Source organism: Epinephelus lanceolatus, chromosome 1, assembly GCF_041903045.1.
Source record: "Epinephelus lanceolatus isolate andai-2023 chromosome 1, ASM4190304v1, whole genome shotgun sequence".
Taxonomy (NCBI): domain Eukaryota; kingdom Metazoa; phylum Chordata; class Actinopteri; order Perciformes; family Serranidae; genus Epinephelus; species Epinephelus lanceolatus.
The window spans coordinates 34,484,055-34,506,387 of NC_135734.1; the positions used below are offsets into that span (position 1 = coordinate 34,484,055).

The window sequence follows — 22,333 nt, forward strand, 5'->3', positions numbered from 1 at the left end:
AATTTAGTGTAATATTTTTTATTTCATTGCATTATTCAGTCACTGCCTCTAGTTAGTTTCTCAACAGGGAAAAATTCTCTTAATTCTTAATCTGTCTTATTTAAAAAAGCAATCTGACTTTATTTTATATTTATCATTTTACTTTTTATCCTTTTTAATTCAATTGCAAAAACAAACAAAAAAAAAAAGATGTAAGTCAAAATACCAACTTATTTACATTTCCGCATTTTATTGTAGCAGATATGAACTGTGTGGATGTATTAACAGTGTCAGTGAAATTAATACTAACTAAAATCTGTAACAATCTCCCGAGTCAGCTCTAATGGTGTGCTGACGCCCCCTGTTGGCCCCTGGAGGAGCTTAATAAAAGGTAGTGGTGGGTGTTGATGGAAGCATCTAGCTCAGTGGATATTTGTGCAAAGCCTTGATTACCAAGAACTTAAGACAGAGCTGGAAATGCACAGAAGACAAACATAAAATACTTTTCACTGACAGACATATGCTGCTTAATATATTCCCGTGGAAGATAAGTTATCTTTTATTTCAAGTAATGGCATTCTAGAAAGGCTCGATAAAATTTTCATAATTACACAACAACAGTGAAATATTTACAGGCAATAGAAATGCCACTGGTGAGACGAGGAAAGGAAAAAGAAGATAATAAAAGACACCAAAAGATAACCAAGTGGCTCGAGATGCCTGCAGAAATAATCCTCATGAAGTGATTTTGTAGTCAATATGGTAGTACAGACAGGCTGTGACAAATCAGGTGCACACACACGTTTAACTCCTCTGTCCAGTCTGTTCAGCACTACCCTGTCCTCACACTTACAGACCTCAGGTGTTGGGTGGAGGCGAACAAAAAGGCTGCCTCCTCACTCGCTGGGCGTTTCAACGTTCATAGTCGTGGGCTTCTTGGTGGAGTTCTCAACCACCCATGGGTGGGATAGGACTCCATGGATGGGCAGCCTTTGCATAGGGTTGTGCTTCAGCAACCTGGCAACCAAGTCTTTGGCTCCAGCGGTGATATTGGACTGTGCAGGGTAAGTGTACTCCACCTGGATGACGAAAAAACAGTACAAAGATTAAACAGCCATTATACAGTGAACTGTAGTGCAGACCTGTTAGAACAAGTGGGATGGAAAAGGTGACAGTTTTGAAACTATACAGCTCTAAATTATGTGCCAGTTGTTAGGGTGTCTAGTTATCTCTGCCTTACCCTTGATATCTTGCGGTAGGTCTCCTCATGACTTCTTGTTTCAAAGGGGGGTTTTCCGACCAGGAATTCATAGCAAAGGACGCCCAGGCTCCACAGGTCCACCTTTTCATCGTGAGTTTTTCCCTCAATCATCTCCGGTGGCAAGTAGTCCAGTGTTCCACACAGCGTGGACCTCCTAAACAAGGACAAATGCATGGATACAGTCAGACTGTGAGCTCTCAGTGAAGAAGAAGTCTACACAAAAACCTAAAAAAAGGAAAAAAGGTATACAGATATACATAATTCCTGACCTGAGCCGACACTGAAGCCAAACAAGTGTAAAGCTAAACATACAAATACCATAGCTTCACTAAAGTGCTCTACAGAATTAATACTTAATTAAAAAAAAGGGTCTATTTGTACAAACGTGCATGTGCATACCTGGAGGAGGGTGTGTGAACAGACCAGCCAAAATCTGCAATCTTCAGCTCCCCGTTGGCCCCCAGTAAAAGGTTTTCTGGTTTGATGTCCCTGTGGATCACCTTCTTGGTGTGGCAATAGTTGAGGGCGTCTGCCAGCTCCATGATGTACTGTACAGCACAAGAAGCATGGTGAATACAATATGCATTTCATTTTGTCTGAAATGTTAAATAAGCTCTTACTCCATTGGCTTCCGCTCGAAACTGTCAGCTAAAATTGAGTATGTCTCCCGACTAAAAAAGTCTACATGAATAATCTTGAAATCATAATAATGGTAACAATTGGGAGATAAGCATCAGTATAGACGCTAGTGGGTCAGCGTAACTGAAGAAATGACAGAATAAATGAAAGACTTTATCTCCACCTAAAAAAACCTGTAAGCTTTCAGAGTGCATATCCCTTTGAGGTCACGCAGGTGCAGCCCAAAACTTATAGCAAACCATATTACAACATTTGAGCATTACCTGCACATAGACTGATGCCAATAAAGTGAAGCAGAGTGAATTTAGAGAGGTTTAGAGGAGGCATGTAAAGGCAGAACTTCCAAATTGGCCATTTAATGTACACTTGAGAACCATCAGTGCCTCTCAGGTAATTTCATTATAGCTATTAACTCCATCTAAAACAGCTGTTTTTAGATTTATGTTGAAAAATCAATCAGACCGCTACACATGTTCCCGTTCATAGAAAAACAGAATAAATGGATGGAATATCTCAAGGAAAGCCACTAGACATCAACATGTTGTATACCTTATATGGACTTTAATCATTTCTTGCACAGAATAAGATTATACATGTGTGAATTGGTGCTGTCATTTGTACATTTGATACCAAAGTATAGATTAAAAAGGTCTGAAACTGGCACTTACTGTGGCACTTCTGGCCTCAGGGAAAAATCCACAGCGCTGCAGCTCACTGTACAGCTCGCCCTTGGGTGCAAACTCCAGGATGAGATACACACGAGATGCGTCATGGAAGTAACCGTAGAGGCGGAGGATATTTGGGTGCCTGTGGGACGGCGAGGCAGAGGAGCATTCTGAGAAATTTTGTTGGGAGTGCCCGACTGATACTTGTAGACCTTGAGTCTACAGTTACATTGCATACACATTGAACTAACATATTTAAACATAATTATCCAAGAAGGCAAATTTCAGTTTGGCCAGCGATCTCTCTTGATCACTAATCAAGTTTTGCATCAACTCCATGTGTCAGTAATTGTCCCAGCTACTGTTTATATTATCAAGTTCCCTTCTGTAAAGCAGTGTCTGCTGCAAACTGAGTTAACCTCCAGACCTGTCTGTTTTTTCTCTTCATACTAAACCAAACTGGTCAATGGAGTTTGTGTTACTCTCCCATTCAAACTATGTGACATCAACTTTGTACCAGCCACCAAAATTAAACAGGTTTGTCTTGCCGGTGATTCAGAATCGGGTCGGCAGCAATGGAAGTCTTGGAGACCTCTTTTGATCAGCCCAACTACAGTCAGGATTCATATCTGGCATTAAACTGCATAATTTGAGCCGCACTTACCTGAGGTGAGACTGGATCTCCACTTCCCTCCTCAGCTGGTGCTCCACCCCGGCCTTCTCCAGCTGGTTCTTGAAGAGCACCTTCAGGGCCAAGATGAACTTACTCTGTCGCTCCCTGGCCAGGTAGACATTGCCAAATTTACCCTTTCCCAGGGGACGACCGATGTCAAAATTCTCCAGGCTCCACCGCTTGCTGTGTGAGCAGACACATGCATCAGTTTGTAATCTTATCATAGACTATATGACAGAAATAAAAAAAGAATATAATGAATCACACTTAACAGACATACCTTGATGAAGAGGCTTTTGAAGGATCATTCTTGGTAGGTTTGTCTAACAAAAAAGAAACAAGGATATATTTTAGCATCCAAAACACACACACACACACACACACACACACACACACACACACACACACACACACACACTCATTTGATTAGTTTGTCCAATTCTGTATGATGCTTACTCTGTGGCTTCTCCTGCTTTGCCGGTTCTGACGGTGGTTTTACCGGCTCTGGGTTCACCTTGGGCACGGCTGTCTTTGTCTTGTCTTTGTCTTGCTGGTTGTGCTGGGAAATACGTTGGGGTTGGGGTGCACGATTTACAGCCTGAGTAGCAGGGTTCACATTTTGATCGGCAGGGTGCGTGGACTTGACAGCGACAGAGACATGAGATGCTGACTTCTGATGGCTCATAGGCCGCTGAATGCGTTGGGGCCCATTTGACATGCCGAGGACCCTCTGGTGAGGAGTTGGTGTAACTACAGCCGTCTGGGACTGATGTGACACAGGAATCCGCTTTGGCCCATAATCCTTTGTCTGCGAGGAAAGAAATTACCACACACTGAATAAGATGGCTTTTTTTTATCCTAGAGTAACAGCTCCATCTTTTCTCTTTGTACCATCAGAAATTAACTAACTAGGTACACACTCCCTACTTTGACAACTAGTTACTTTGATTCTGTTATAGCCTCAATATCATTGTAATAATAACATTCTTAGTAGTATGTGCATGCTTTCCAGGGTTGGAAATGTGCACCAGCCAAATGCTGGTAAAATATGCAAGTGTCTGCTAGATTTGCGTCATTCACCAGCCTCAAAAACAATGGTAATCTATTGAATGGCTGGTAGGTTTTGGAAACCAGTAGTCACACTAGCAGGTGGACATAAAAGTAAATTTCCAGCCCTGATGCCTACTTATTATAGGTGTCTAATATTTATATTTCAACCTGTAAAGTGTGCAGAGACTGTGTGGTGTTCACTAGCATACAATTGAAGCTGTAAGCTTAATCCACATCAGAATATGATAACCCATGTCACAAAATTGAGCCCAAAATCTGTGTTTTTCTTCTTCTTCAGTGTTATGGTCAGGGTAATAATGTGCATTACCTTCACTTCAGGCCTTTGGAGTTTCATGTCCATTGTCTGCTTGAGCCTGGCAGACGAGTCCATTTCCTGAGTAAAGGTAAAGTGATTGCTGTTTATTATATTTTAAATCAAACAAATCATAAACAGTTAATATAGCATTACAACAAAAAAGGTCTTAGACAATGACACAAAGACTGAGCCGTTGTAGCCAGAGTCAATTTCCTTTGGTTACACTGTCTAAATGTAAAAATGACAATTAACATTATTACCAGAAAAGTGGTGTAACCTATCACTGATGTTCCCTTTAACTTTTATAGCATATTAATTAAATAATAGGTGGTAAATGTACAAGCTAAACGTTGCCAGTCTCGAAGGAGGATAAAACGTTAGCCCTCTCCGTCGCGTGGCTAACGTTAAATGCGTTACATTTACAGACGTTAACCTCAAAGCTAACGTTAGCTTTAGATAACCACAGCAAACCAACACAAGAACGACATAACTTACCTAAATATGTTATTGCACGATGACCGAGAGCAGCCAACCGATAGTTTATCCACAATTCAAGCCCACAGCAGCTCTTAAAGCAGGCACTCTCGCTAGCTAACGTTAGCACCTCCGTCCTACCGTCGACGAGAGCTGAGGTTTGTAGCTACATAAATATTCAGCGTAACGTTCCCGCGAGGTGAATTTTCACCGCTACCGCCGTTTAACTCCTTTTAAAAACCCGTCTCGATGTTGTGTGAAGATAAATGGAGATAAATACGGATCAAATAAAAGTATAAAGTCGTAAGAATGTCACTTCCAATGTGGTTGGCTAACACTTCCCCCAAACACAGCTCGTTCGATTTCAAACGTCCCTCTGTTTAAAACCTTTAAATATACCGCGGCCTCTGATTGGCTGAGGGAATGCTCTGTGCTCGCTCCCCATTGGCTGATGTGACGTCAGAGGGAAGCCTCCCGAACAGCAGGGGGCAGCAACAGCAGCAGACAGGATTGAGCTCCACAGACAATACTACACACTCATCTACACACTCATCTACACATTGTGCAAATAATGATAAAAATATAAGAAAAAATAAAGACACAATATTTATCCTATCCAATCCTACCTAAAGCCAGAGGCAAGGCAAGGGAAGTTTATCTATATAGCACATTTAAGCAACAAGGCAAAGTGCTTTACATGTAAAACATAAAGAAGCATCAAGACAAGGTGCAAAGAAACACATTATAAAATGACAAAACAATTCATTAGAAAATAGAGAGAATAGAAAATAATAAGTAAAATTATACTGAAAATATAAAATTACTAGAATAAAAGTTACAGTACAGTGTAAGAAATGAATAAATATTTGATTTAATTAAAGGCAACAGTATAAAGAGAAGTCTTCAGCCTTTATTTAAAAGAACTTAGAGCTGCAGCAGACCTGCAGTTTTCCAGGAGTTTGCTCCAAATATAAGGTACATAAAAGCTAAATGCTGCTTCTCTATGTTCAGACCCTGGGGACACAAAGTAAACCTGTCCCAGATGACCTAAGAGGTCTGGATGGTTCAGAGAAATCACATTTAAAAATTTTTGAATCACATCTATCCATCCAACTACTCCTTACATGAAAGATTTAACTGGGATAACAACTCACTAGGATTCCTTGAGAGGGTTAATGAACAAATTTTCTTCCCAAGTGAACCTGTGCAGGAATATTGGCTTACATTTTAGAGCTGTTTTCAATGTAAAGATATATTATTTCCCCCTTTAAATGTAATGTCAATTTGAGGTGGAGTTGACTACTTGTACTTGTATTTACCGATTTTAGAGCAGTAGTACATCATAATCATGTTTCCATCAAAAGTTTGAGCACTATATTAACCATGACAATTTTAAGACTTTATAATAAAAACTAGCTTAAGCAAATGTCATTTTCCTCGCCTCATGCATTGCAAGGTCAACTTCCTGTTTGAATCTAAACCCACCCACCTATGAGATGTCAGACACAGCTATGGCTCAGCAAAAAAAGTGTTTGTTTTTTTCCACTCATCAGGTAAGAAAATAAACCTTGTATAGTTATACTGTCCCATCTGACCATATGTCCCAATCACCCTTAATTCACCTCCTTATATAGGACGTTGGACGTTAAACGTTGGATGGATGAAAGAATGTACATGTAAGAATGTGTTTTGTTTTGTCTTTAGCAGACGACTGCATCAACATCATTGGCACTTTGATCACTGAAATACGCCTCAAAGGTCTGTATCTGAAGTTTGTACCATGACAAATAAATAATACTGCATATAACAGTGGTGGAAGAAGTATTCAGATACTTTACTCAAGTATAAGTAGCAATACAACTCTTTGAAAAAATTGGCTTATAGTTCTTTTCTTCTTAATTTCCCCAAAAAGTAAAAGTACTCATTCTGCAGAAATGGTTCAAGGAGATTTTTTTTTTCGACCCATAAAGCAACACCTTCAGCTTCTCAGAAAAATTAATATTCAAAATCATCAGATGGTTTTCACTGGACAGGCAGGAACAATAATTTGAAAAGTAACTACGGCTATCAAACAAATGTAGTGAACTAGAAACTACAGTGTTTGTCTCGGTAGACTACAAGTAGGCCTATAACAATATGAAGTCACCCAAAATGGTAATACTTAAGTAAAGTACAAGCACTTTGCATTTGTATATTAGCCTACTTGAGTAAATATACTTAGTTACACTTTGCCACTGGCAAATATCAACAAAAGGAAAAAATCCAAGAATGTATACCCTTCAAAACTAAAATCTGCATTCAGTGCTTCAAACTACACATAAAGAAAAGGAAATGGCACAGATCATTTAATAAATTAAATATCTTTATTTTCAACCATTTTTGTCACACTTTTTTTTCCAGGCAGTAACAGAACAATAGTAAAATAAAATAAACTTTGGCCCTAAACTTTGAACTTTTGACAAGATAAGATCTGAGATAACTTTACATTAAATCTTTTGTTACTCTTCTAAAGATGAAAGTTGAAATGTAGCATTTGGCCACAGTGTGGCAGCATGTTACTCTTACATTTCAAACATGCTACATCAATGCATCTTATTAAATGACCAACGTTTAAAGAATGTAGACTCTTATAACACAGAGGAACACTCCAAAAATATACCTTCATAGTGTTTAGCTAACATTGACTACTGGAATGCATATTTAGTGAGCAACAAACTATTATTTGGCAGAAACATATGCACTGCAATACAGTTTCTTTTCACATAGGCCATTTTGTCACTTGAAAATAATTAATTCTGATAAATATCCACTCCTTGTTAAATATTGTATAACTCATATTAAACTAACTCACAAACAGAACATTTATTTATCTGAATATATTTGATTTCCATTTGAACAGCAGGTCTTTTTTTAAAGTTTAAAGTTTTTAAGGTCTTTTATTAAACAGGTTAAAAATATTTTATTTTATTGCCACATTCTGCAGCTGGTGACACCGCTTCTTTTCAGAGGCACCCAGACAAAATGTACAAACTACAGTTCCTAACTAAGCATGTGATATCACAATTCTCAGCGTTTGAACCAAACTGTTTCTCTAAATAAATATTCTTGTTACAGGTAAAAAATATATATTTTAAAGAAACTAAATCTCTCACCATCACCACACTGCTGTCAGTTACACAAAGAAAGACGTTCTCAAATTCAAACTGACTCTCAGGGATACCAAAATATTCACAGATAATCAGCGTGTTTAGCAGCTTTTCTTTGTTAAAATTATTATTTTGTAAGTGCAAAAAAAGTAAATGCAAAGGTCTCAGCCTTCACACTGAGACGACACACTGAGAAGTCTGTGTTATTACTGAGGAACAGTAGTCTTGTGTGTATTGATAAAACAGTTTGAGTTTAGCAAACATGTTCAGGTACAGTGTGTTACTGACAATGTTCAGTCTACGCACGTAGGACTGATTCCTATCAGTGATACCAGTGGTTCTCAACCAGGGGTCCAGTGACCTCCAAGAAGTCCTTGAGAGGATTCCAGGGGGTCAGAACAAGAATTAGGAAGTTTATTCACTTCAGGCAATCACTAATATGAATGGTGTCGACATAAAGGTCTCATCAGGGTGCAAAAACCCTTATGAAGACCTTAGGGTTGAAGCCAATCAGTGTTTTCAAGGTAAACAGCCTTTTAACTTAATTCAAGTGCATCTGTTTCTGCTCCACACATGAGTGCCTGAAGTTCATTTTCTCTTCCCATGTGCTGACCATTTCTTCAAGAGCACCTGCATTTTTTCCTGAGTTTCCTATGATAAAGACAGTCCTCGAGCACACCAGCATCTCATTCTCCTATGTTTATTTTCACTATTTAATTCACTGTGCAAGAGTGACTGTCTGGTACCTGACTGGGATGTTATCTGCCCATTAAATGGCTGTTATCTGTGGTTATAAGCCTCATAGATATGGATCAGTAGGGGCCTGCTACACCTAATTGGAGGTTGCGAAGACAATTATGAGCCCATTCAATGACCGTGGAAAATGTGTTTAGATTTAGAAAAATATCACAGTTGGGTGTAAATACTGGTTTTACATGGGAGTCGAACCCCAGTCTCCTGGGTGAAAGTCCTGTGCCAGTCCACTTCTGGCAGAGAGTGTCATTTTTCCTGGCCTGAAAATGGCCTCCTCAAACTAATGGTGTGATAGGCCCCTGCTTACCCATATCTCTGACTTAGCACCACTAATAACAGCCATATAATGGTTTGATAACAACCAACTCTCATCAGATGGAGGTCCCTTAAGCGACATCTTAACTTAATGTGTCATTTTAGGGGTCCTTGAAACTCAAAAGGTTGAGAACCACTGACATATACTATCGCAGCATTTGAGAAAGTCTTCCACATCACTTCAGAAACATAAATATGGCAAACACCTTGATCCCTTCAGTTCACATAAATATCTTCATAATAATATTAGTTATCACATAACAACATTCATTTTGTATCCAGGCTTACGTACGTCGCCTGGTGCAGTGTCTTGTTGCTGATGAGGTCCCGCAAGAAAACATTGTTTGAGATGGCTCTCTAACACAAATGAACCTGACGCTGAAACATTTCACTGACGTGTCACTGTTGATGGCTGCGTTAACCAAACCATTTACTGTCTGACACCCGAAACTACTTCCACATACCCTTGACATTCATTCCACTCGACTCCCGCCTCAACACGGCATTGTTTCCTGCCTCGTATCTCAACAGGAGTATTCCTCACAGTCACTTCTACATCTCACCGTAACTGTTTTTCCTAACAACTCTGTTGCTGTAAAATCAGAGTTAATGCCAGGAGACTTCTGAGGTATTCAGCCAGATGAAAATGCAGCTGGCAAAGGTGCTGGACAGAAAGCAGTGTGTCTGCTTTGGCACTTTTCTTGTGTTGTTTTCTGTTACTTCTGTGCTACGTGTCTCCAAACCCACAGATAACAGTGGTGTCCCAGAGTCTCTCATCGTCACGGCAGTCTTGACAGGCAGCACATCTGCACAGAGTCCCTTTATGTTGCAGGCTGCTGTTTAAAATATATCTAATGTAGATAGTAAAGTGTAGGAGATCCAGAGCACCAAAACAGCATCAGAGCATCATAAAGGGAGGCTGGTTGTGCTGGCGTGCAGTTGTCTCTCATACGCTGCAGGAAAACAGAGGCGGGTGTCATTTCTCAGTGACCGCAGCAGCCATGGGGGCACGTATGGTCCCGCGTGCTGTAGCTGCCAGCTCCTCGATTTCTGCATTCAGTCGCCTGATCACCCACTCCATGGCTTCACGGCCCTGATCAACAAGAAACATAAACTATTAGTCCAAAGGAGGAGATAAAAAGAACAGAAGAAAAGACAAGATTTGTTGCCAATAAAAGAAAAGAGAGCAGAGATTACTAACTTTAGGGTCGGGACATTTGCAATGAGTTCAAACATAAACTAAAAGGATAACAGGATGATTTACGGGAAAAGGGGTCAGTATGCTTCATATGACATGCTGCTGGGATTGTGGAACAGCATTAAAATAAAGTCTTATGTCACTTTTTGTATGCACAAACAAGTGCAACATCACAAATCCATTCAAATCCAAAGTCTACAACGGTAAAAATATGGGCCCCTCAAGAAAAACGTTCAGAACCACTGCCATAGACTGTATAAAAGAAGTGGACGCATCCAAGTTTAGCATTTCAGCCGTCACAATCTTGGTTTCATGGTGTCAGAGGTGACAATATTTGGACAAGAGGGAGGAGCTGTGAGGAGCGAGGGGTGGATCTGACTGAGAAGCCAATCACACCACTCTGGCAGCGACTTGTCAATCACAAGGTAGCCACACCCGAAAGCATACCCTGCTTTATCGTCTATTTTACTCTAAAAGGGACCATCATTTACAAAGTGAACATCATGCTGTATTAAAGAAGACTTGAAACTAGCTACTGAGACCAGAAAATATTTACTGGGGTAATGAATCAAGTAAAAAGTAGGGTCATTTTCTCCAAAACTTGTCTGCAATCCCACTTTATTTTGCAGCCAGTGGAGTCGCCCCCTGCTGGCCATTAAAAGACTGAAGGTTTGGCTTCACCTTCCAAACCCAGAGATAACCCATTGGCCCCACATAAAACATACTTAAAGGACCTCTTACCTTTCCAGCATTAGAAGAGATGGTGCTTGCCATAACCCCCTCCAAGTAACTGCTGAGACTGACTCCTTTCACAGATATGATCGCCTCCTGGGTCAGTATTGTTCTAGAGAGGGTTAAAAAAAATGGTCAAAATCCCTGAATGCTTCAGAAAATTAAGATTCACTGTTATTTAAAATCCCTGAAATGTAAAAAATAAAACCCTTACTTGTTCTGGTCCTCAGGATGTGGCTTGTATGTCAACTTTTCATCCACAGACACCATGTTAGTGAAAGTGATCTGCAGAGGAAATATCACAGGAGATGAAGTAGTTAATGTTAAGATACAGTGTGACATGTCTCATGCACATAATGTTCCCACAGTGAGAGCTGTCAGACAAGTCTCAAACAGCATTATAAACTTCAGAGTTGAAATGTGAGATATCAACCTGTAGAACAACCGAGACTTCATTCCAGAGATGTCTCGCCTTTTAATGAGCACATGTGAGCTCAACATGTGTTCAGACACCAAGTGTTAGGGGTGTTTTTGGATGTCACATCTAGCATGGAACATGTTTTGTAAAAGGTGCTTCATAAGAGTACGTATGGGAAAATCTTCAGTTTTATAAGTTACAGACATGCATTTACATTCAGATACTGAGTTCTTACTCATGCTCATGGCCTTCATGCACACAATTAAATCTCAACATTAACATGGTTCAGAGGGGGTTGCTGTGTCATGTATACTCACATTTGAGGACTGAAGCTCAAAAGTCTTCTCTTTGGGATCCACAACAGAGTGTTCCTGAACATAGGTGTATGTTCGTGAGTTACCAATGATCTGAAGACAAAAACAGACACATTTTATTACAAACTGAAATTAACTGCCAAAAATAACAGTTGTTACTTACTCACTGTTCTTATTTCTGCAGCATTTTCACCGTTGAAATGGTGCCTTTGTTTACTGATTTATTTACTTCTGTTTGCCCCCTGGGTGTTTGGGATACTTCAAAAAGTTGCACAAAGCTTTGTGTGCTGTTTGCAACTAATATACAAATGATCTGTTGACTTTGGCTTCATTTACCTAAAGTTTACCAAGTCATGTTTTAAGGAGCTGTATGTGACATTTTTTTAAGTGCTTCCTGAAAATTTTAAAGATGAATCTGATGTTCCACACCACTTCTAATCAAGCACCTGTTCTACTAGCTTGAGTCATAATGTAATACAGTGACTTTCTGTTGTTCATCAGAGACAAAAGATTATCTTGTGTGTGTAAGTTTTTAAAACAAAGATTACAGAGGTAAACAGACGTCACAGGAAGACCTCTCCATGATACATCCAGTTCACATGCGCACGCTGAGGCTAAGGAGTGATTTGCTTTGAGACAATCTGATTAAGGGTTAGGTTAATGTGCTATCAATCACTGGGACAGTCTGTGTCAGGGACTGTCCTTGGAATTAAAGGGACTATTCATAGATGTTGTCAGTGACTACAACTCCATCCTCAGACGTCTAAGCAAAGGTCAGTGCTAAAGAACAGCAACTGATAGACCAGTGTTTACACAGGCTAAAGCATGATTGAGTAGCAGGATATTGGCGTTTTCCAACCTTATCACGAGACAGTGAAAAGACAAAAGTTCAAATGGTATGTTGCAAAAATCACGAGGGGCCTCTGTCACTGCTTTTCATTCTAATGACCTCTAGTTTTGACTGCGCAGACAGACATGGAAAGTTACATCACATGCTGGCGGGGGTTACATCTCAGCAATGACAGAAATGGCACTATGGTGTCCTGTACAACACGAGTCATGACACTCGGCCATGAACTCCCCTCTGGGCTCCAGTCAGCAACCAGGCCTGCTGCTGCCCCCGGACAGAAATAGCCTCGAGGGGTAAGGTCACGCTCACACTCTGGAAAGCCTTAACCTGCACTATCGCCAGTACATACCTTACTCTGGCTATTACTGGCTTACTGTGTCATGTTTTATGACTGACTTTTGAGAATCACGATGATATCAGAGGATTGTACAATTTGTGGGCTATGTTCCAACACTTTTTCATTCAGCGTCACACTGCTTTAATTAAACAAAGTCCGTCATGTCTTTCTCCATTCAGACTCACATGTTTCCATTTTAAGTGTGACCAAAGAAAGGTATTTGACAGTGATGTGAGGGAGCAGACTGGGTTTGAAACTCACAGATTTCACTATGGATGGGAGACCCCACTCTGTGCTGAGCAGCCTCTGACTGTGCAGGCGTCCCTGTTTGTCGATGCTCCTGTCCAAAACATCCACTCCGATCACACTGGGGTTCATGGGGTTGGGGTACTTCTGCATGGCAGCCTTGGTCACTGTCTCCCAAGGATGGCTGTTGAGGGAAAGTCAAAAACAAAATGACATTGAAGCATTGCAACTACACAGACTATCTGGTAGTGAGTTAAAATATTTATATACATATGTATTTAGGATAAAGGGTGAAAAGTGACAAAGGTGAAAAAATGTGTGATGTCCATTAAGACTTTTTGTATTTTCAGATAAAAACTTAATACCCTACATCAGTGATACTCAAGTCACAGCTAGTGGGCCAAAAAGGGTGCTGTGCGGGGCACCCATCATTTTCTAATTCACAATGAAAATAAAGTGATTCACACTGGGATCTTTTTTGTACTTTTAGTTTTAATGTTAATAAGATGCCAGAATGCATTAAAAAAGCATAACAGCAGAGCTTGTTTATAAAGAAAGTGTTGCAGAGGATCCCCCAGACCTCACAAAAAGAGATCTGGGCTAAGCTCCAAATGTTCTGGAATCCCAGAAACACCTTGGGTGCACCTGACCTGTGGGGCTGCTGCAACTGGATTTGCCTCTTTGCTAAAGACAAAAAAATGTATAAAGGCTGAAAACAGGCAATTCATTTAGAATAATATATTAATATCTATTTATTAACTGGCCTAAACTAACTTGGTCTCCTTACATTTTGCAGAAGTGGCCTCCGGGCAAAGCAACTTGAGCATTCCTACCCTTCATTCCTAATCGTTAAACAAATGGTGCTGGTGTGCTGGTGGTGATTACAACATACATGAAGTAGTCTGTACATAAAGTACAATCCTGAAGTACTTGTACTTGCAACTTCTTTGCAACACTTTGCTCACACCGACAAACATTTACTTGGGTAATATTTTCAATGCAGGACTTTAACATCCACTATAATTGAGTATTTTTACTAGATTTTACTGGATCTGTACTGAATCTGGACACTTTGACCCCTACCTATGTGACAATATTAACGAACTAACAGGGCACCAACAATTTGGTTAATTAAAGCTCAAACTGATGTGTTGAAATGACGAAATTAATATGTCAAGATCTTCTCTGGAGCTGGTTCAAGTCCTCTAAATGACTGGCAGCATCTCTAAAAAAATGAAAGATTCAAATTAGGTGAATTAAGTGAAAAGAAAATGACATTAAGTTTCATTAATATCGGGATATGTGTTTAAAAGCACAGCACAATAAAAATGAATCGAGCGTAGTGGTGGATGGTTGCCACGGAGACACGTGAACGTCACCCCGCAGACGTAGCCCTGTGATGCAAGCAGGCACTGCAAGAAAGAAATGTAGGGGAAAGGTCGCGCGCTGGGGGCTGGCCCTGACCGGCGGATTATGCAACTTGACAGCTTTTTTTCCAACAACCAGACACTGACAGAGATGTATTCACCCTTTACACGTTTTAACATTTATTCTATAAAAAATCTACGTCATTTTAGTTCGTGTGTGAGTACCATACTGTCTCGTTTAAAGACAAAGCCACCAACTGCCGTTAGACGGGGGGAAATCTGGTCATGTAACGTTCTATAGTTAGCTCCCACTATTAGCATACTAGCTAGTAGGACTAAAGTTGTAGTTAGCACCTTTTTCGGGTTAAATTTTTTTGTTATAAATCGTGCGTGTGCCGTTCGCCGGATTAAACACGACGTTTGCCGCAGACAGATAACCTCTGACAGGCGGACCATCTCTCCTACACATCTCACCGGATTATAAAACAGGTTAGCCTATGCTGCTAACTAGCCTACTTACTTGAATATGTGCTCTGATGTCCAGAACTTCATGGTTTAAGTAGTTGACAGGTGCTGCCGGTGCCGGAGTCAAGGTGCGGATAAGCCGGTGGTAGGAAGACACACTCACACTGACTGAAATCACTGAACCACTTTCAAAGCCGACTGCCAAGTCTCCTCCCACTGTGCCACAGCAGTCACATGAGATGTATTAGCTACGCACTTCCGGTAGTCTGCATGCCGCAAGAATCCACTGCATGGCACAGTGACACTGAAGACAGCTGAATGAAATATATTTTATGTTTAACCTTGACAATTAATACACGTCAGAAAATCACATGAACGTAGCTCTTCACCTTAACTTAGACCATGCAGTATGTTTCATATTCCGCCATGTGAGCTGCAGTACGGGGATATCTGCCATATAACCTCTGATGTTACACAATTTAGCTCAATGACAGTTGAAAGTCCTCTTCAACCTTGAATGAAAGACAGACAGCGTGCTGTTGACGCAACAACTTGAACTCAATGTTCAAATCTTTACGCATGATTAAGCAAATATCATAGGCATTGCTGTACAGTATGTCTGTGTGGGGTATTTAGGTGCTACATTTGACAGGTTATTATTTTTTTGTGTGGAGCTGAACAGTCACAGTAGATAAAGTTTTGGCTTTGAAACTAAAATGTGGCATTAGCTAAAAAAAAAAATTAAAAAAGAAAAAAGTTCGACTGAAAAATAAAACACAGGCATTAAAAATTATATTTATAATTATGAATGTATTTATTTTAAATTGATTTTATATTTATTTTACAAAAAACAGTCTGATGTGTTTTTCAGTGATTTTTTTCCTCATGCCACCAGTTTATGTATATATATATATATATATATATATATATATATATATATATTGTTTTGTTTTTGTTTTATTGAAATCATGCCATAGTTAGAGCATTTTTCCATATTGCAACTGTTAACACCTGCAAGGTGCAAGTGTAATTTCTATGACATAAGTTCAAAGAAACCCACCATGATTATTTCCAGACACATAGTCAACTGCAGTGGTACCCAACAGAATAGGATCTTTAAAAGGGCAGGAAAATAAAAAGACATGTTCCTCAAGAAGTGATTATTTTCTTGGGCGCTTTTAGTTTGTTTTTTTAATTTTGATTTTAGTTTTTTTTTTGTTGTTGTTGTTTTTTTTAGCAAATTAGCCACTTAATTTTTAAAAATCAGGGACTTTAAAAATAATTTAAATGAAACAAGAGAACACTTTTAGGTTGAACTGGTCCCAATGAAAAGTCAAAACCCACTGGGCTACTGAAAGCTGTCTGTTGAGTGAGTGTTGGCTTCCTTATTTCTAGCAAACCCGTCAATCAGGCACCTACGAGTACTTTTTTCTGAGCCAAGGATGCCAGCTCCTAATCTATGGTTATCAAATGCAAAAGTGAAGGCTGAGTTCTGGTAACAGTTTGTTGCACATTAACGCAACCTGCGCTGTGAAGCTGAGAACGTCTTGACCTCACTGGCACCTTGTAACTTAAAGCAGATTGGCCTCTGTGAAGCAATCCTGTGTTTGTCACCATAACCTATATTCACATGTGGGTTACATGCAGAATTATCCCCCTTATCCTTGTATGGGTTATCAGTCTGTTCGACTTCAGTGCAGTAGTTCAGACATCTCCACGTCATGTGTGCTTATCTCAAAGTGCAGACACTCTGGCCAAGTTATGTGTAATCTCTGTGTCCCAGACTCGGGCGACAGTTGGAGGAAACTGTGTGACAGCCCTGAACCCTGTCGCTGTCACTGTGCTGTCAGAGTACTGTCTGTCACTGCAGTTGAGCTACTTTCAGTCCAGTTTAACTAAAACTGAATGATGATATTTTCACTATGTTATAATGAATATATATACTATTAGAAATCTTCACTCTTTGGTGTTACTGTTTTTAATTACCGTAATAACTTAGATACAAAACACTCAATGCAACATTTACTGTAGATCTAAAAAAAATTGGACAAACAGTGTTAACTTTATTTCATTTTCATGGCTGGAGATTATATAGAGCTGGCATAACATAAACTTTTCCATACTGTATAAACATGTAAATTAAGAATTAATTTGCAAAAACAGATATAAGCCATTCTTAAGATGAATAAATCGGAACCAGTTAGATTAATGTTCCACTTTGAGTGCACAATAAAAGATATAATGTATGAAATTAAAAATACATTAAGATATCTTAACAAAAAAGCCCAACTTCAGCTGATAGTCCCTGGATTGCACAAAAAACATGATTTATGAAAATAAATACAAGAAGATATCTGTTTTTGAAAATGAAACATTTTTATGATTTTCCAATTTTTACTATAAAAGAAATAACTCCAAAAAAACAAACATGCAAGCATAAAAATCATTTGATGAATGCATTTAAGACAATAAGTGCTATTGTTAAATATGTCAACACCTTTTATCTAATAATAACTATAGGCATAAATTAAACTATAAAATAAGAGTTCCTTTTCAGACTAACAATCCCTCATGTTTTCTACATCCTTTCAACAAGGTATCAATACACACCACACTGTACGACCTTCACGTCTTCTACTCATCTACAGTTTCTTTGCTCGTTTCAGTCACTGTTTCCAGTGTAACTTCCATCTGAGACTGAACCTTTGTTGATCCTCTTGATGAGGGTCCCTCCTCTTCTTCTTCCTCTGCTTCCCAATCTATATCAGCTGTGGCATCTTGGTACTGCTGGTACTCTGACACCAGGTCATTGAGGTTGCCCTCTGCCTCGGTGAACTCCATTTCATCCATGCCTTCCCCTGTGTACCAGTGGAGGAAAGCCTTCCGTCTGAACATCAGGGAGAACTGCTCGCCCACACGGCGGAATATCTCTTGAATGGCCGTGTTGTTGCCGATGAAGGTGGAGGCCATTTTGAGGCCTCGGGGTGGGATGTCGCACACAGCAACCTTGACGTTATGGGGGATCCAGTCCACAAAGTAGTTGCTGTTTTTCTGCTGCATTGCAAGCATCTGTTCGTCTACCTGTTTGGTGGACATGCGGCCGCGGAAGATGCCAGCAACTGTGAGGTAGCGCCCCCGCCTCGGGTCGCATGCTGTCATCATGTTGCGGGCGTCGAACATCTGCTGAGTGAGCTCAGGCACACTGAGGGCTCTATACTGCTGGCTGCCGCGGGCCGTCAGGGGGGCAAAGCCTGGCATGAAGAAGTGGAGCCGAGGGAAAGGCACCATGTTGACAGCCAGCTTCCTCAGGTCTGCGTTGAGCTGTCCGGGGAATCTCAGAGAGGTTGTGACCCCGCTCATGGTCATGCAGACCAAGTGGTTGAGGTCCCCGTAGGTCGGTGTGGTCAGTTTCAGTGTGCGGAAGCAGATGTCATAGAGGGCCTCGTTGTCGATGCAGAAGGTCTCATCTGTGTTCTCCAGGAGTTGGTGGACGGACAGGGTGGCGTTGTAGGGCTCCACCACTGTGTCAGAGACTTTCGGGGAGGGCATGACACTGAAGGTGTTCATGATGCGGTCAGGGTACTCCTCTCGGATCTTGTTGATGATGAGGGTTCCCATGCCGGAGCCGGTGCCACCCCCCAGTGAGTGAACCAGCTGAAAGCCCTGCAGGCAATCACAGCTCTCACTTTCGTTCCTCACTCTGTCAACCACCTGCTCCACCAGCTCCGCTCCCTCCGTGTAGTGGCCCTTCGCCCAGTTATTCCCAGCTCCTGAGCTTCCTGAAACACCAAAATAAATAACATCCTGTTATTTGTCAATAGAATTAGTGGAGGGAGATACACAATATTTGTTGCAGTGATTCTCAACTGCTAAAATGATACATATTATATCATAGACCCACATTTGATCAGATTTGGCCTCTAGGACATCCATCTGAAAAGATTTTGGTTGTTAAATATGATGAAGATCAGAATTCTACAGTTGTTAACTAGAGTTGACCGTGAAGGAAGTGAAACCTATGATCAGAATCAGCCAGTAAGTGGACATTATCAGTGGTGGTAAACTTCATAGATATGGGTTAACAGGTGCCTGTGACACCTACTTTTAGGTTTAGAACGCAATTGTTGGGCCATGAAATTAAACTTTCTGCCAGATAGGGGACTAGCACAGGACTTTTACCCAGGAGACCAGGGTTCTGGTTTCATGTGAAACCAGTATTTATGTCCAAGCATGATCTTTTTCGAAACCTAACCATGTCACCCTGGACAGGTCGCCAGACTATCGTAGGGCTGACACATAGAGACAGACAACCATTCACACTCCTATTCACACCTACGGGCAATTAAGAGTCACCAATTAACCTGCCTGTCTTTGGATTGTGGGAGGAAGCCGGAGTACCCGGAGGAAACCCACACTGACACGGGGAGAACATGCAGACTCCCTCCTCCTCTCCCCTTATGATTTATTAATTAAATTACTTTATATCTGGTGTTTTTATTTAACAAAGGCTCCCAAAGAAAATGTATGTAACCACTTAACGGCTGGAATAAAACTACGTTATTTTGGAAACTTTTTTGAAAAGTCAGAACCCCCTCAAAGACCCCTGGTTGAGAACCACTGATCTGTTGCAATAATGAAAGCATGAAATATAAAAAACATCAACAATAAAAATGCATACACTTTAAATAACCACATAGATGGAAGACAGTCATAGCAGGTATTCCCCAGTTCGACTGTTTTGTCATTTGTCTAACCGTGGATGAAGTTGTCTGGCCTAAACAGGGCGCCGATACGACTTCCTCTCACGCTGTCCATCGTACCGGGCTCCAGGTCAACCAGCAGGGCCCTGGGGACGTATTTACCACCTGGAAACAGAATGAAAATGCATCTCTAACATAGCCAGGACTAAAATTTGGCCTCATTTTGTGTCAGAGTTTAAGAACAGTTATATTCAAAAAGAACAATCAGTAAGGAGTTGGTGCTGATGAAATAAACATACTTAGAAAGAAGCTATTAAATGAACAATTTGCAGTCTATATGCAGTAACCTCTGTATTACCATGTGCCTCATTGAAGTAGACGTTGACCCTCTCCAGTTGGAGGTTGCTGTCTCCTTCATAGAGGCCTGTTGCATTGAGCCCATGTTCTTCACTGATCACCTCCCAAAACTGGGAAGACAAAGACGGAAATTCTCATTGTAACGTCAGCATAATTTACTGAAAGACATGAATTAGCTGTAGCCAAAACTCTACAAGTTTAGCTGTTTAAAGAGATGAAAGAATTACCTAGAATATTAATACACAGACAATATTTTCATCCAAAAAGTTCACCTCAGGGTCTTTATATGGTTGCTTAATTAAAATATTTTATGCAGTTGGGCAGAAGTTCAATAATCTATGCTTACTCTGACAACACCCAGATGAGTAAGCAACTCATGACTCTGTAACTCTGCAACTCTACATATGGTAAAATGATAAATGTGGTTCACAGAATAAGAACTGCTCGATTCTGTGACTGCCTGTCCTTCAGTGTCACAGCATAATGTGTAACTTTGGCTGTATTATCTCGTAGTTCCTCTCTCTTGTTTTGTGTTAGCCATGATAATAAATGTCCCACCCATGCCAGTCTCGCTTACGCGCTTATCTGTTCCCTGAATGTTTGACAGGGTATACACCCTGTGTCACTCATAACTGTTACTGGCACCATTCAAAGGGACGGTGCAAAATATGCAGCATAATTTTTTAAAAAAGGGTGAAATAATATAAGTATATACTTAAATATATATATTTTTGAAATCTAATAGATTTCATTTAAACATTTAAGTTAAACATTTTCATCATTTTATCTCAGCTAATGTGACAAAACACAGGTAATTTATAATCAAACAGTGACTTCAGTCATCCAGCAGATATTCTGCTAATTTATATTTCAACAGATTCTTCTCAATATTACATTTATAGTTTTCATTTTGGCCATGAGGAAAGACACATCATTATATTAGGTAACATTTTCAACAGGCCTCAACTGGAGTCAAGTTCAACATTCATTCTAAGTTAAACAGTGGAGAAGGATAATATTTTATTACCTTTGAGCCGATCTGGTTGCCACATTGTCCAATTTGCAGATGCACAATTTCACGCATGATGATCAGACTACAGTACACAGAGCAGCTGAGGGTCTCCGATAGGCTTCAGTCCTCCAAACTGTCTTATATACAGCGCCAAAAGTGATATCACCAGTGATGTCAGGGAGTCACCCCTGTCCGTAATGCATGAGGGGCCCCTAATACATTAGGAACACTCTTTTATAGATTACTAAATAAATAAACAAGTGTGAATGCAATTTATATGATGTAGTTTATCATTCTGTACACTCTTTAGATAGTTTAGATAGGCCTTCCTTATATGTCCTCTAATATGCTGACATATGATTTTTGTGTCTCAAAGTTTTGTTTCTGCATTATATTGCACATAAGTAACACAATAAAAATTCAGCTGCATTTAAAAGGAAATGTTAAAATGGAAAAGACATGTATTTATCCCTGTTGAGCAAAGCTGTGCAAACTTGGTGGCAGAACCTTCCTAACATGTCTTTTTGTCAATGTATTATCAATGAATAAATTATTAACTGTTGCAAAAAAAACAAACAGTGCAATGAGAGCACAGCATTATCGTAATGACTTTATTTGGCTAAAACACATCTGTGAGCTGAACCAGTGACCAAAAACAGGAAGGAAGTAAAGAGAAGATCAATGGAAGTTGTGTGTTTCTCTGGTCAGTGTCAGATAACCCTCATTTGATTAACTACATTAATATGATTATACTGTGCACACGCATGCATGCACACACCCACACACACACGAATACCACACATGTTGTGTCCATGTCTGACAGGAAGGAGTAGTTTTAATGACAAAGATGCTGAAACGTTTGTTTAAAAGATTGTGCGACCATTTGCTGCCTTTTCACAGCAGACTTTTGATAATGCATCCCAAGTTTCCTTCACTAAATGACCCAGATGTTAAAAAATATATCAGTTTTCCATATTCAGCCACTAAGTCAGTATAGGTGTAATAATAATGTAGTAAAAAAAAGTGCAGTAGTTGGGAGAGTAAGTATGAGAGATGCTACCATCTA

The 22,333-nt window shown here is 40.0% G+C and overlaps 3 protein-coding genes across 3 annotated transcripts; all 3 read right to left on the reverse strand.

The window, feature by feature from the left end:
- Positions 1 to 500: 500 nt before the first annotated feature.
- Positions 501 to 5,431, reverse strand: aurka (aurora kinase A). The gene is made up of 9 exons (XM_033625910.2): positions 5,079 to 5,431; positions 4,596 to 4,661; positions 3,674 to 4,025; positions 3,498 to 3,540; positions 3,209 to 3,400; positions 2,548 to 2,686; positions 1,640 to 1,788; positions 1,220 to 1,394; positions 501 to 1,058 (listed from the first exon to the last, which is right to left on the reverse strand). Exons 2-9 carry the CDS (start codon positions 4,656 to 4,658, stop codon positions 876 to 878), a joined length of 1,296 nt encoding a protein of 431 aa, XP_033481801.2. The 5' UTR covers positions 4,659 to 4,661; positions 5,079 to 5,431; the 3' UTR covers positions 501 to 875.
- Positions 5,432 to 7,401: 1,970 nt separating this feature from the next.
- prelid3b (PRELI domain containing 3) lies at positions 7,402 to 15,411 on the reverse strand. The gene is made up of 6 exons (XM_033626483.2): positions 15,254 to 15,411; positions 13,382 to 13,550; positions 11,937 to 12,026; positions 11,416 to 11,486; positions 11,211 to 11,313; positions 7,402 to 10,364 (listed from the first exon to the last, which is right to left on the reverse strand). Exons 1-6 carry the CDS (start codon positions 15,283 to 15,285, stop codon positions 10,248 to 10,250), a joined length of 582 nt encoding a protein of 193 aa, XP_033482374.1. The 5' UTR covers positions 15,286 to 15,411; the 3' UTR covers positions 7,402 to 10,247.
- A 1,826-nt stretch (positions 15,412 to 17,237) lies between these two features.
- On the reverse strand, positions 17,238 to 21,435 carry tubb1 (tubulin, beta 1 class VI). Its single transcript, XM_033626482.2, has 4 exons — positions 21,283 to 21,435; positions 20,257 to 20,365; positions 19,953 to 20,063; positions 17,238 to 18,977 (listed from the first exon to the last, which is right to left on the reverse strand). The coding sequence occupies exons 1-4, from the start codon at positions 21,337 to 21,339 to the stop codon at positions 17,833 to 17,835; spliced, it is 1,422 nt and encodes a 473-aa protein (XP_033482373.1). The 5' UTR covers positions 21,340 to 21,435; the 3' UTR covers positions 17,238 to 17,832.
- Between the last annotated feature and the right edge of the window lie 898 nt (positions 21,436 to 22,333).

What these genes read in the sequence shown, in the direction of transcription:
- tubb1 (XM_033626482.2), bottom strand. Translation starts at nt 21,339, where the DNA reads ATGCGTGAAATTGTGCATCTGCAAATTGGACAATGTGGCAACCAGATC. An exon ending in GCAACCAGATCGGCTCAAAG is followed by an intron (nt 20,366 to 21,282) that starts GTAATAAAATAT and finishes TTGTCTTCCCAG; the next exon opens with TTTTGGGAGGTGATCAGTGA. An exon ending in CTACTTCAATGAGGCACATG is followed by an intron (nt 20,064 to 20,256) that starts GTAATACAGAGG and finishes TTCTGTTTCCAG; the next exon opens with GTGGTAAATACGTCCCCAGG.
- prelid3b (XM_033626483.2), bottom strand. Translation starts at nt 15,285, where the DNA reads ATGAAGTTCTGGACATCAGAGCACATATTCAA. An exon ending in ACATCAGAGCACATATTCAA is followed by an intron (nt 13,551 to 15,253) that starts GTAAGTAGGCTA and finishes TTCCCTCAACAG; the next exon opens with CCATCCTTGGGAGACAGTGA. An exon ending in TCTCTTCTAATGCTGGAAAG is followed by an intron (nt 10,365 to 11,210) that starts GTAAGAGGTCCT and finishes CTTGTTGATCAG; the next exon opens with GGCCGTGAAGCCATGGAGTG.
- aurka (XM_033625910.2), bottom strand. Translation starts at nt 4,658, where the DNA reads ATGGACTCGTCTGCCAGGCTCAAGCAGACAATGGACATGAAACTCCAA. An exon ending in CTGAGGCCAGAAGTGCCACA is followed by an intron (nt 1,789 to 2,547) that starts GTAAGTGCCAGT and finishes TGTGCTGTACAG; the next exon opens with TACATCATGGAGCTGGCAGA. An exon ending in GTTCACACACCCTCCTCCAG is followed by an intron (nt 1,395 to 1,639) that starts GTATGCACATGC and finishes GTCCTTGTTTAG; the next exon opens with GAGGTCCACGCTGTGTGGAA.